General features: G+C 37.0%; 1 protein-coding gene across 1 annotated transcript in view; it reads left to right on the top strand.

Moving 5' to 3' along the window:
* Nucleotides 1-14255, top strand: part of PRKAA2 (protein kinase AMP-activated catalytic subunit alpha 2) — a 73363-nt gene that overhangs the window by 32364 nt on the left and 26744 nt on the right. Inside the window, exon 2 of the mRNA XM_052636881.1 lies at nucleotides 10563-10704. Within this exon, the coding sequence (XP_052492841.1) occupies nucleotides 10563-10704 (142 nt within the window). The remainder of the gene's footprint in view (nucleotides 1-10562; nucleotides 10705-14255) is intronic.

The raw sequence follows: 14255 nt of genomic DNA, 5'->3' as shown, positions 1-14255 counted from the left end.
AAAAGCAAGAGAGTTCCAGAAACATCTATTCATAAAGCATCTATTTCTGCTTTATTGACTATGCCAAAGCCTTTGACTGTGTGGATCACAGTAAACTGTGGGAAATTCTGAAAGAGATGGGAATACCAGACCACCTGACCTGCCTCTTGAGAAACCTATATGCAGGTCAGGAAGCAACAGTTAGAACTGGATATGGAACAACAGACTGGTTCCAAATAGGAAAAGGAGTATGTCAAGGCTGTATATTGTCACCCTGCTTATTTAACTTATATGCAGAGTACATCATGAGAAACGCTGGGCTGGAAGAAGCACAAGCTGGAATCAAGATTGCTGGGAGAAATATCAACAACAGATGACACCACCCTTATGGCAGAAAGTGAAGCGGAACTAAAAAGAGTCTTAATGAAAATGAAAGACGGGAGTGAAAAAGTTGGCCTGAAGCTCAACATTCAGAAAATGAAGATCATGGCATCTAGTCCCATCATTTAATGGGAAATAGATGGGGAAACAGTGGAAACAGTGACAGACTTTTGCCGGGAGCCAGCGTGAGGAATCCCACCTGTGACAAGGTCATGCGGCAAGAGGTCTGATGGCATGGCTAATCAGACCTCAGGTTTTCCCCCTGGAATTTCCTGAGCATCCACCCCCAAAAAAATAAGAATCTGCCTGCTTTTCCACTCTTCTGATATTCTCTGGAAAAAGTCAAATCAGGGCTTTAGTCTTCTGCATTTGAAAGGGATGTTTCAGTTAAAACCCCTCTGATAGCTCTCTAGCTTGCCTAACAGGTTCCCCAGACTGCTTACAGCTTGTGAATTGCTTACAACCCCCCAACAGCAAGAGGCACAGAGCTTAAAAGCATCTTAAAGATACAGAGCCTTTTCTAAAGAGTTAAAAATTATATTGGTAGAGGGTTTTCACTGTTGACTCAGTGACTGCTGCCAGACCTCCATATTCTTTATCTTTTAGGCACCTGGAAGGATGTTACTCAATGTAAGCAGGATGTAGAAAAAGATACATAGAAGTTTTGATGTTAGCAACACTAGACTTTTGAGTTAATTGCTTCTCTTTTGCTGTAAATCACTGTACTCCCTCTACTTGTTATAAGTTACTGTATCCTTGCTATGTAAGAATGTAATTTTATTTAGTGCTTTCTGAGAGTGGCACCAGACTTTGGGAAGATCAACACAAAAAAGTCTTCTAGTTAACAAACCCTTATCAGAAAAAAGGCTGTAAAATGTTAATTGGCCCTTTTGGCTGGAAGATGATGTAAATTACCTAAGACTTGTGTATACAATTAGGTATGCAGAGAGAAAAGCCTGGTTTTGATAAGAGTCTGGACTGCTAACGCTGCATAACTTTGTGTTACCCATTGATCTCCATGTTTTATCAAAAGTATAAACGGCCCTCTGAACAATAGAGGACAGAGCCAGTCACTGGACTTGTTTCCCCCGTGTCTCTCTCTCTCCTTTTTTCCCTTTCCCTCCCTCTGCTCTTTACTTTAATTTTAGGCTGAATTTCCATCTGGGACATGGAGGCTCACCAAGTCCACTTACTTGCCCTGGCTGTTAAGACCCGCGCGAAAGGGAGCCTAAGGCGAGGCACCCTTAGATATTCAAGCGAGCGCCGGTGGCCCAATGTAGATGGTGCAAATTCCTTGTCTGGAATTTTATTGGTCTTCCGCGTAATCCAAGCTATTCAGCCCTCTTTCTCCACTTAATCTTCCTACTACACTATTTCTTCCTAATCTAATCTTATAGTAAATAAATAAGTTTTCCTCGCCGACTCCGTCAATTCCCTGGATCCACCGGGGCTGGACCCTGGCAGACTTTATTTTGGGGGGCTCCAAAATCACTGCAGATGGTGCCTGCAGCCATGAAATTAAAAGATGCTTACTCCTTGGAAGAAAAGTTATGACCAACCTAGATAGCATGTTGAAAGCAGAGACATTACTTTGCCAACAAAGTTCTGTTTAGTTAAGGCTATGGTTTTTCCAGTGGTCATGTATGGATGCGAGAGTTGGACTGTGAAGAAAGCTGAGTGCTGAAGAATTGATGCTTTTGAACTGTGGTGTTGGAGAAGACTCTTGAGAGTCCCTTGGACTGCAAGGAGATCCAACCAGTCTATTCTGAAGGAGATCAGCCCTGGGTGTTCTTTGGAAGGAATGATGCTAAAGCTGAAACTCCAGTACTTTGGCCACCTCATGCGAAGGGTTGACTCATTGGAAAAGACTGTGATGGTGGGAGGGATTGGGGGCAGGAGGAGAAGGGGACGACGGAGGATGAGATGGCTGGATGGCATCATTGACTCGATGGACATGAGTCTGAGTGAACTCCGGGAGTTGGTGATGGACAGGGAGGCCTGGCGTGCTGCAATTCATGGGGTTGCAAAGAGTCGAACACGACTGAGAGACTGAACTTACTGACTAACTAACTGATGTGTCTGTTAACCCCAAGTTTCTGATTTATCCCTCCCTCCCAGGTTTCCCTTTGATAACCATAAGTTTGTTTTAGTATCTGTAGATCTTTTTCTGTTTTGTGAATAATTTCATTTATGTGATTAAGAGATTAGGTTCCTCATATGAGTGATATCATATGATATTTGTCTTTTCCTGTCTGACTTCATTTAGTAGGATAATCTCTAGGTCCATCCATGTTGCTGCACATGGCATTATTTTGTTCTTTTTTTATGACTTAGTAATATTCCATTGTATGTGTGTACCACATCTTTATCCATTCCTCTGTTGATGAACACTTAGGTGGCTTTCATGTCTTTGTTATTATAAATAGTGCTGCAGTGAACATTGGGGTGCATGTATTTTTTCTAATTTTGTTTTCTGCAGATATATAGAGTGGGAATTGCTGTGTTGTATGGTAGTTCTATTTTTAGTTTTTTAAGGAACCTCCATAGTGTTCTGCATAGTTATACCAATTTACATTCCCACCATCAGTGTAAGAGGGTTCCCCTTTCTCCAGTGTTTGTTAGTTTGTAGACATTTTAATGATGATGACCGTTCTGACCAGTGTGAGGTGATACCTCATTGTAGTTTTGATTTGCGTTTCTCTGATAATTAGTGATGTTGAGAACCTTTTCATGTGCTTTTTGTCTATCTCTATGTCTTATTTGGAGAAAAGTCTATTTAGATCGGCCCATTTAAAAAAAATTTTTTTCATATTGAGCTGTATGAGCTGTTTGTATTTTGGAGATTAATCCCTTGTCAGTTGAATTGATTGCAAATATTTTCTCCCGTTGTGTGGATTGTCTTTTGTTGATGGTTTCCTTTGCTGTGCAGAAGCAGTTAAATTTGATAGGTCCCATTTACTTAATTTTGCTTTTCTTTTCTTTTTTTAATTTATATTTATTTTTATTGGAGGCTAATTACTTTATTGTATTGGTTTTTGCTCTACAAGGTGGATCAAAGAAGATTTTGTCATGATTTGTGTCAAAGAATGTTCTGCCTATGTTTTCCTATGAGTTTTATAGTGTTCAGTCTTACATTTAGGTATTTAACCCATTTTGAGTCTATTTTTTGTCAATGGTATAAGCAGATTTTCTGCTTTCATTCTCTTGCTTGAAGCTGTCCAGTTTTCCCAGCACCACTTATTGAAGAGATTGTCTTTTCTCCATTGTGCACTTTAGTGTCTTTGGCATAGAGTAATTGATTATAGGTGCATGGGCATATTTTTGGGTTTTCTGTGCTGTTCTGTTGATCTGTATTTCTGGATTTTTCTTGCTGCCAGTATCATACTGTTTTGATTCCTCTAGCCTTGTAGTATAGTCTGAAGTCAGGGGGCCTGATTCCTCCAGCTCCATTTTTCTTTCTGAAGATTGCTTTGGCTATTCAAGACCTTTTGTGTTTCTATAAAAATTTAAAAATTTCTGCTAGTTCTGTGAAAAATCCCATTATGCCATTGGTAATTTGATAGAGATTGCATTGAATTTCTAGGTCGCCTTGGGCAGTGTAGTCATTTTGACAATATTGATATTTCCTATCCAAGCACATGGTATATCTTTCCATCTGTTTATATCATCCTCAATTTATTTCATCTGCATCTTATGGTTTCCATACTACAAGTCTTTTGTCTCCTTAGGTAGATTTATTATTAGATATTTTATTCTTTTTGATGCAGTGATAAATTGGATTGCTTCCCTAATTTCTCTTTTTGATCTTTTGTTGTTACTCTATAGGAATGCAACAGATTTCTGTGTATTAATTTTGTTTCCTGCAACTTTATGAACTCTAGTAGTTTACTGGCAGCATCTTTAGGATTTTTTATGTATAGTATCATACCATCTGCATATAGTGACAGTTTTACTTGTTTTCCAGTTTGGATTCCTTTTATTTCTTTTTCTTCTCTGATTGTTGTGGCCAGGACTTCCAAAACTATTGAATGAAAGTGGCAACAGTGGACGTACTTGTCTTGTTCCTGATCTCAGAGGAAATGCCTTCAGCTTTTCATCATTAAGCATGATGTTAGCTCTGGGTTTGTCATATATGGCCTTTACTATGTTGAGGTAGGTTTGTTTTGTGCTCACTTTCTGGAGAATTTTTATCATTTGTTGCATTTTATTGAAAGCTTTCTCTGCATCTATTCAGATGAACATACAGTCTTTATTCTTCAGTTTGTCAATGTCGTGTATCACACTGATTGGTTTTCATATATTGAAGAATCTTGCATTCCTTGGATAAATCCCCCTTGATCATGTTGTTTGATCCTTTTAATGTATTGTTGGATTTGATTTGCTAGTATTTTGTTCAGGATTTTTGCATCTATTTTCATCAGTGATAGCCTTCAATTTTTCTCTTTATTTTGGTGGCATCTTTGTCTGATTTTGATATCAGGGTATTGATGGCCTCATAGAATGAGATTGGGAGTAATCCTTTCCTTGAAACTTTTTGGAAGAGTTTCTGAAAGATAGGTGTTAACTCTTCTCTAAATGTTTGGTAGAATTAGCCTGTGATCTGGTCCTGGACTTTTATTTGCTAGAAGATTTTTTTTTTAACTTTTTATTTTGTTTTAGAGTATTGGTGCAGAGGTTAAAGCGTCTGCCTGCAATGTGGGAGACCTGGGTTCGATCCCTGGGTCGGGAAGATCCCCTGGAGAAGGAAATGGCAACCCACTCCAGTATTCTTGCCTGGAGAATCCCATGGAGGGAGGAGCTTGGTGGGCTACAGTCCACGGGTCGCGAAGAGTCGGACATGACTGAGCAACTTCACTTTCACTTTCATAGCTGATTAACAATGCTGTGACAGTTTCAGGTGGGAAACAAAGGGACTCAGCTACACACACACACACACACACACACACACACACATATATGTACACATGTATCCATTCTCCCCATACTTCTCTCCCATCCAGGTTGCCACATAACATGGAGCAGAGTTCCTTGTGCTATATAGTAGATCCTTGTTGGTTATCCATTTTAAATATAGCAGTATGTACAGTGCTAACTGTTTTTTCCTCTCTAACTATTCCTTCCTCCCATCCTTTCCCCAGCAACCATAAATTCATTCTCTAAGTCTGTGAGTCTGTTTCTCTTTTGTAAATAAGTTCATTTGTATCATGTCTTTTCAGATTCTATGTAAAAAGGATGTAATACAGTGTTTCTGTTTCTCTGACTGACTGACTTCACTCAAGGTGACAATCTCTAGGTCCATCCATGTTGCTGCAAATGGCATTATTCATTCTTTTTAAAGGCTGAGTAATATTCTATTGTATATGTACCATCTCTGTCAATGGACATTAGGTCGCTTCCAGGTCTTGGCTTCATAAACAGTGCTTCATTGATCATTGGGATTCATGCATCCTTTTGGACCATGTTTTTCTCCAGATACATACTCCTGGGAGTGGGATTGCATGGTCATGTGCTTGCTAAGTTGCTTCAGTCATGCCTGACTCTTTGGAACCATATGGACTGTAGCCCAACCAGGCTCCTCTGTCCATGGGATTTTCCAGGCAAGAATGCTGGAGTGGGTTGCCATGCCCTCCTCCAGGGGATCTTTCCGACCCAGGGATTGAACCTGCATCTCTTAAGTCTCATGGATTGGCAGCCAGGTTCTTTACCACTAGCCCCACTTGGGAAGCTCTTGCAGGGTCATATGGTAGCTCTATTTTTAGTTTTTTAGGAAGCCTACATACTATTCTCCATAGTGGCTGTACCAATTTACATTTCCACCAACAATTTAAGAGGGTTCCTTTTTTTGCACTCTCTTTCTGCTGGAAGATTTTTAATCAGTTTCAGTTTCATTAATTGTGATTGGTCTGTTCATATTTTCTGTTTCTTCCTGGTGCAGCCTAGTTCAGTCTTGGGAGTTTATACCTTTCTAAGAATTTGTCCATTTCTTCTAGGTTGTCCGTTTTACTGGTATATAATTGGTTGTTTGTAGTAGTCTCCTAAATGACTTTTTCTTTTAATTTCTGTAGTATCCATTGTAGCATCTCCTTTTTCATTTCTAATTTTATTGATTTGCACCCTCTCTCTTTTTCTTGATGAGTCTGGCTAAAGGTTTGTCAATTTTGTCTGTCTTTTTAAAACACCAGCTTTTAGTTTCATTGATCCTTTCTTTTGTTTTCTTCTCTAATTCATTTATTTCTACTCTGATGTTTATGGCTTCTTTCCTTCTGCTAGCTTTGGGTTTTGTTCTTCTTTCTCTAGTTGCTATAGATATAAAATTAGGATGTTTATTTGAAATTTTTCTTGTTTCCTGAGGTAAGATTGTATTGTTACAAACCTCCTTCTCAGAATTGCTTTTGCTCTATCCCATAGGTTTGTATCATGGTGTTTTTGTTGTCACCTGTCTTTAGGTTTGTTTTTTTTTTAAATTTCTTTGATTTCTGCTATGATTCATTGGTTGTTTAGTAACAGTGTTTATCCTCCATGTGAACGTGTCTTTTTTTCTTTTACGTTTTTTCCCCCTGTAATGGATTTCTAATCTCATAGTGTTGTGGTCAGAAAAGATGCTTGATATGATTTTAATTTTCTTAAATTTCCTGAGGCTTAATTTGTGGTCCAAGATGTGATTTATCCTGGACAGTGTTCCATCTGCACTTGAGAGAAAAGTGTATTCTGTTGCTTTTGCAGAGAGTGTTCTATGATTATCAATTAAGTTCATCTGGTCTAATGTGTCATTTAAGGCCTTTTGTCTTCTTATTGATTTTTCTGCTTCGATGATCTGTCCATTGATGAAGGTGAGGTGTTAAAGTCCCCTATTACTGGCAATTTCTCCTTTAATGGCTGTTAGCATTTGCCTTATACATTGAGGTAGTCTTGTGGGGGGAGGGGGGGTGTAACATTTATAAATGTTACATCTTCTTGGAGTGATCTCTTGATCATTATGGATCCTTGTCCTTCCTTGTCTTTGTCAGCGGTATTTATTTTATAGTCTGTTTTGTCTGATATGAGTAATTGCTACTCTATCTTTCTTTTGATTTCTCTTTACATGGAATATCTTTTTCCATTCTCTCACTTTCAGTTTGTATGTCCCTAGATCTGAAGTGGATCTCTTGTAGACAGCATATATTTGGGTCTTGTTTTTATATCCATTCTACTAGTCTATGTTTTTTGTTTGAAGCATTTAATCCAATTACATTTAAGGTAATTATTGATAATGTACGTTCTTATCACCATTTTGTTAAGTGATTTAGCTTTTATTTTTGAAAGTGAAAGTGTTAGTCACTCAGTTGTGTCCGATTCTTTGTGGCCCTGTGGACTGTAGCCTGCCAGGCTCTTCTGTCCATGGAATTCTCCAGGCAAGAATACTGGAGTGTGTTGCCATTCCCTTCTCCAGGGATCTTCCCAACCCAGGGATTGAACACAGGTGTCCTGCATTGCAGACATATTCTATACCATCTGAGCCACCAGGGGTCTTTTTTATTCCCTTCATTTTTTGTTCTCTTTCCTTGTGATTTGATATCTATCTTTAGTGTTGTGTTTGCTTTTTCTTTTTTGTATGTGTATCTATTATAGACTTTTTGTTTGTGATTCCGAAGAGGTTTTAGTATAGCAGTCTGTATATGTACAGGATTGTTTTAAGTTGCTGGTCTGTTCATTTCCAATGCATTTTCAATATCCTGCATTTGTACTCTTTTCACAATCCCTGGTTTTGATATCAGATTTATGTGTGGGTAATTTCCCACCTTTGTTTTATGTTTGCCTTTACCAGTGATCTTTCTAATTTGTATTGTTCTTGTTTCTAGTTGTGGCATTTTATTTTTTGCCTAGGAAAGTACCTTTAGGGTTTATTGTGATGCTGGTTTTGATGGTGCTGAAGTCTCTTTTTAATTTTTGCTTGTTTGTAAAATCTGTTGATTTCTCTGTCAAATCTGAACAGTAGCCCTGAAGGGTAGAGTATTTTTGGTTTTGGTTTTTCCCCATCTGCACTTTGAATATATTGTAGTACTCTCTTCAGCCTGCAGAGTTTCTGCTGAAAAATCAGCTTATAACTTTTTAGGGATTCTCTCATATATTATTTGTTGCTTTTCCCTTATTATTTTTAACATTTTTTCTGTCTTTAATTCTTGTCAGTTTGATTAATCTGTGTCTCAGCAGGTTCCTCCTTGAGTTTATCTTATAGGGGACTCTTTGTGCTTCCTGGATTTGAGTGTTTCTTTTCTCAGGTTAGGGAAGGTTTTGTCTGTAATAGCTTCAGATATTTTCTCAGGCCCTCTCTCTCTCTCTTCTCCTTCTGGGACCCCTGGGAGCCCAGGATGGTAGTGATGGCTTGTGCCTGTCCCTGGAGCTCCTGTAGGTGGTGATGGGGAGAGAAAATATGCTCACCATTCTTCTTTATTCATTCATTCATTTGTTGATCGACACAGGTAGTTTTCATATCTTTGCTTTTGTGAATAATACTGTGATGAACATGGTAGTATAGATACTTCTTTGATATCCTATTTTTATTTCCTTCAAATACCTACAAGGGGGTTGCATAATCATATTGTAGTTCTTTTTTTTTAGCTTTTCAGGAACCTCTACACTGTTTTACATAGTGGTTACACCAATGTACATTTCTGTCATCAGTGCACAAGGGTTCCCCTTTCTCCACATCTTCACCAACATTGTTGTCTCTTCAGTTTTAATGACAGCTATTCTGACAAGTGTGAGGTGATAACTCATTGTAGGTTTGATTTGCATTGACTTGATAATTAGTCATGATTTACCTGATGATTACCTGAAGATTTTGTGTATTTAGCCATTTGTATACCTTGTTTGGCAAAAAGTTTATTTAGTTTCCTTATTCATTTTTCAAATCAGATTGATTTCTTTGCTATTAAATTGTTAGATAATTTACATAATTTGGATATTAACCCCTTATCAGATGTGTAATTTGCAAATATTTTCTTCCATTTGATAGATTGCCTTTTCATTTTGTTGATGGTTTCTTTTGCCATGAAGAGGCTTTTTAGTTTGATTTAATCCTACTCATTTATATTTGCTTTTGTTGCCTTTGCTTTTGTTATCAAGTTCAAAAAATTATTGCTAAGGTCAATTCTAGGAGATTACTTCATGTTTTTCTCTGGAAGTTTTATGATTTTTTGTTTTAAATTTAAGTCTTTAATCCAGTTTGAGTTGATTTTTGTATAATGTAAGAAATGAGGTCTACTTTCATTCTTTTGTATGTGGCTATCCAATATTCCTAGTGCCATTTATTGAAGAGATTATCCCTTACCCTTTGTATGTTTTTGAGTCATTTGTCATAAATTAATTGACCTTAATTATGCATGAGCTAATTTTGGGGCTGTCTATTCTATTCCACTGATCTCTGTGTCTGGTTTTATGCCACGACTGTGCTCTTTTAGTTATTACACCTTTGTAAGATAGTTTGAAATAAAGAAGTGTGATACATCTAGTATGTGCAAAATACTGTGCTAGACACTTCCTAGCAGATTCAGATGAATACTGACTGTCTTATTTGAGGAGGGTAAGAGCTACCAGCTCTTACCATATGATTTTTCAAGAACACAAATATATATAACAGCCTAAAAATGGCGAAGGAACATGAACTTTGTCAGTATACTGTGAAAGTTTGAAAGAAATAGAGATTCCATCAAATGTGGGAAAACAAGAAACCTTTATAGAAAAGGTGAAAAAGGGCCACATGTGAATTTTCTGATGAAATGTTACTGAAACTAGTTATGAGTTTTAATTTATTATAGCAATTATTTATTCTTTCATAATACAAGTGATTGAATTAACCAGAGAAGAGGAAGAGAGGAACAAAAAATAGTAATTCTATCCTATCCAAAAGATGTTTCAAATTCTTACCTATACTTTTAGATATGAAAATGGAATTCAATAATCCTTTCCACAGATACTTAATTAACATCTCTGTGCTGGGTGCTGAGGATACAGAGAAGATAAGATACAGTTTCTGTCCTTCAGGAGCACATACTCCAGTAGAGCAGACAGACATGAAAAGAGGTTATTTTCTGTTCTATGCAATAAGTGATATTAAAGTGGTAAATATGAGGGAAAAAATTTGGAGTTACAATGGAAGGAAGCATGGATAAATGATTACATTGCTATGATGGCAAAGTTATTTTCCTTTTTCTTTTCTCTAGTTGGAGAGCATCAATTGACAGGCCATAAAGTGGCAGTTAAAATTTTAAATAGACAGAAGATTCGCAGTTTAGATGTTGTTGGAAAAATAAAACGAGAAATTCAAAATCTAAAACTCTTTCGTCATCCTCATATTATCAAACTGTAAGTATTTCTGCACCTGATTACATGAGAGAAACTGTCTCAAAATATCATATTTGAATTTATAAATAATTATCTATTTTTAGTTAAACTTTCATAAATATACAGTTTTTCATATTTACATTTAACAAATGTAATTCATTTAACCTCATTATCCTGTTTTGCATGCTTCTGGTTTAGAATTAAAAGTCTAATTGTAAATTCTCTCTTATCTCTAGTATTCATGTAATTTAGGACTTTGCTATTTCTAGATTTATTTTATAATTGTTTTCTAGTCACTTCTAATGAACAGGATATTTTCTTTTTGGAAAAGGTAGAAAGTAACTGTTAAAGATTATCTGCCCATAATATTATTTGCAAAACTGTCATCATTACTTTAATTACCGATAATAAAGTCCTTAGGAAGGCAAATTAATTTTTTTTTGGATAAAGCAAGTTACCAACTTAGAAGGTAAATAAATTAAGAGTTTAATAAATAAGTAATTAATTTGAAAGATAATTAACATCATGTAGACTCATAGAAAATTTAGACATTAAGTATGCAGCATTCTTTTACATCATTTGAAGTTGTGTTTAAAGTGGCTGAAATAGCTCAGTTGGGAGAGCATTAGACTGAAGTTGTGTTTAATATTAATTGTGAAAATGTAATATGCTAAAACACTGAAGACTGTCTTTATTTTTTATCTTAAAACTTGGACAGAGTTTAATAAAGTAAATATTAGTCTTGTTAAGTAACTGATAATGGCTAGAAACTGTACTGAGCATTTTACATATATAATTTCACTTCATCCTCTCAGTAAGTGTATAAGGGATATTATTATCTTCATTATACAAATAAGAAAATCACATATTTAAAGAGTATCAGCAACTTGACCAAGGTCAAATAGCTAGTAAGTTGCAGAGCTAGTCGTTAACTTAATATCTGATTTCAAATGGCATGCTATTAACCTCTATTCCAGGACTGAAAAAACTGAGAAGAAAAGCAGTATTAATATCTTGCAGACTTTGCTAGTTAGTTATTAGTTCAGTTCAGTTCAGTCACTCAGTCGTGTCTGACTCTTTGCGACCCCATGAATCGCAGCATGCCTCCCTGTCCATCACCAACTCCCGGAGTTCACTCAGACTCACGTCCATTGAGTCGGTGGTGCCATCCGGCCATCTCATCCTCTGCCGTCCCCTTCTCCTCCTGCCCCCAGTCCCTCCCAGCATCATAGTCAGAGGTTATATTTAGTCTAAACTTTGTAGTGAGCTGTCTTTAGGTATCAACGTTGATGAGGAATAATCTGATAACCCTGTAGAGGTACTTTGTTTACCAATAACAAGATTGCATAACAGCTGTGGTAGACAATAGTGCCCCCGCTGACACCGCCCCCTCCCGCACCAAAAAAAGGGAAGATGTCCTAATCTCCAGTGAGTGTGTTATATTACATGGCAAAGGAAAATTAAGGTTATGAATGGATTTAAGGTTGCTAATCATCTGACAGAAAGATTTTTCTTGGTTATCTGGGTGGTTCCAGGGTAATTCAGTAGTCCTTAAAAGTGGAAGGAAATCATAAGCCAGAGGAAAATGATTTGAGATGGAAGCAAGGTCAGAGAGAAGGGATATGAAAAGGATTCAACTGGCTGTGCCTGGCTTTGAAGGTGGAGGAAGGGGGCCATGAGCCAAGGAATGCAGGCGATCTCTAAATACAAAAAAGTAGATTTCCCCTAGAGCCCCCAGAAGGCAATGAAGCCCTGCTGTGCCTTGATTTTAGCCCAGAGAGGCATGTATCAGACTTTTCCCTTTAAAACTGTAACATAATATGGAATACATTTGTGTTGTTCTAAGCACACTAAGTTCTTAGTATGGCAGCAATAGAGAACCAATAGAGTAGCATTCTTGAAATCTTTAGGTGACTGGCTGATCCAGTTATTGCTAGGATTTGGGACACGCATTTAGTCTTTTCTATAACCAGATGTATTTATTGCTAGGGAACCAGTGCAAATTGGTATGTTAAATGAGGGGGGCCCCTCACTGTATCTTACTGACAGCATAAATATGCCACTAACTCTTCAGAGGAGGCTTTTATAGGGGTTTGGTGTGCCATTGGATGACCTGTGATGACAGTTTTCTCATCATTACGATGACGACTTCGTTCTAACAATAGGCTTCAGTGTCGTTTGATCTTCATTTGAAGTTCACTTGATCATAAGCATAAATAAGAAATGAGGTCCCTGAAATTGCATGGCTGTACTTGATTTTAAGGTTATATTATCTAAGACCTGTGGTCTAGATGATCCAAGTATATACAGGTTTTTAAAGATATCACAGGAATTAAAATATCACCTATGTTCGCTCTTCTATTCTTTGTTTCCTTAACTTTAAAATGGGGATGCTACATGGGCTGTTTGAGAATTATTGCGTTCTCATTGTTATAATGCCTCCTGGTTGAAGTGCATTGACCCAGAAGCAGAGTCAGTGATTTCACTCCTCTCATGATTCCAAATGATTTTCAGTTAAGTGAACCAGTTCATGTTTGACTTCAACTTCATGTTAATAATTATTATATTCAAGTTAATGAATAATTGAGTGGATGAATTTAGCTTCTAAGATAAATCTCTTCGCTCTTCCTTCCTGAGTGGTCACTTCCTATAAGAGGGGAAAGCTGCTAAGCCAGGCTAAAACTGTCACATGCCAAAGTGAGAGTGGAGAAAGGAGAGATCTCTGTATTCTTTGTTTCTTGACCTCATCACATATATAATGCAAACCTGAAAGATGCCAAGGAAACTTTGTTCATTTAGAGCATGAGTTCTAGTTGCTGTTTTGTTCCTATAAATAAATAATTTTGTCAGTAAGCAGTTGCAATTGTCAAAAGGACTTAAAAGCTTCTTTTTGATGTTATAGCTACTAGTGTTTTCTTGCTTCCATCTCTATAACTATTTATAGTTTTCTGACTTTGGTTTGATTACTTACCCCATTCTGTTTCAGAATTATTTCGTTATGTTCTGTTTTGTGAAGGAGTACTAGGATGTTCTCAGGATTGGTCAGAAGGTACCTGACAGAGGTGAACTTAATGTTTAAAGTCTTTGGCTACCAGCCTAAGCTTGGTCCATTCAACCACATTGCCTTTTTAATTGTGGATTTGATTTTTTGTTTTAAAAAGGCAGTCATGTATTCTTGCTTCAGAATAAACTTGCTGACACAGCCTTCTAATAGTGTTAGTGATTTAAACACGGAGAGAGACCTGATCCTTTTAGTGGTTTTGTTTGTTTTCTGCAATCTTGGACTATGCAAGTGAGCCAAGAATAGTTTCCTTGCTACAGAATGGACTTCTAGAATAAGCAAGAAAGTTTGAAAACTAAATACTGAAAATGAAGGTTGTATGTTGCATAATTTCTCTATTAACTCAAAATGAAAAAACCCATGGGGAGAAAATTAAAAGGAATAAACAGGATTGAAAGGAAACTCCAAACTTCCCACAAACTAGAATTTGTTAAATTGATTTTTGTCCTGGTTTTTCATTTCCCCATGGTTCTTAGGGAAATTTCACTTTAACTGGTCAAAGGATCAATAC

The sequence above is a fragment of the Budorcas taxicolor genome, chromosome 3 (genome assembly GCF_023091745.1).
Source record: "Budorcas taxicolor isolate Tak-1 chromosome 3, Takin1.1, whole genome shotgun sequence".
NCBI classification, from domain to species: domain Eukaryota; kingdom Metazoa; phylum Chordata; class Mammalia; order Artiodactyla; family Bovidae; genus Budorcas; species Budorcas taxicolor.
The sequence above is the reverse complement of the archived record's forward strand: the minus strand, read 5'-3'. Positions and strand labels throughout refer to the sequence as shown.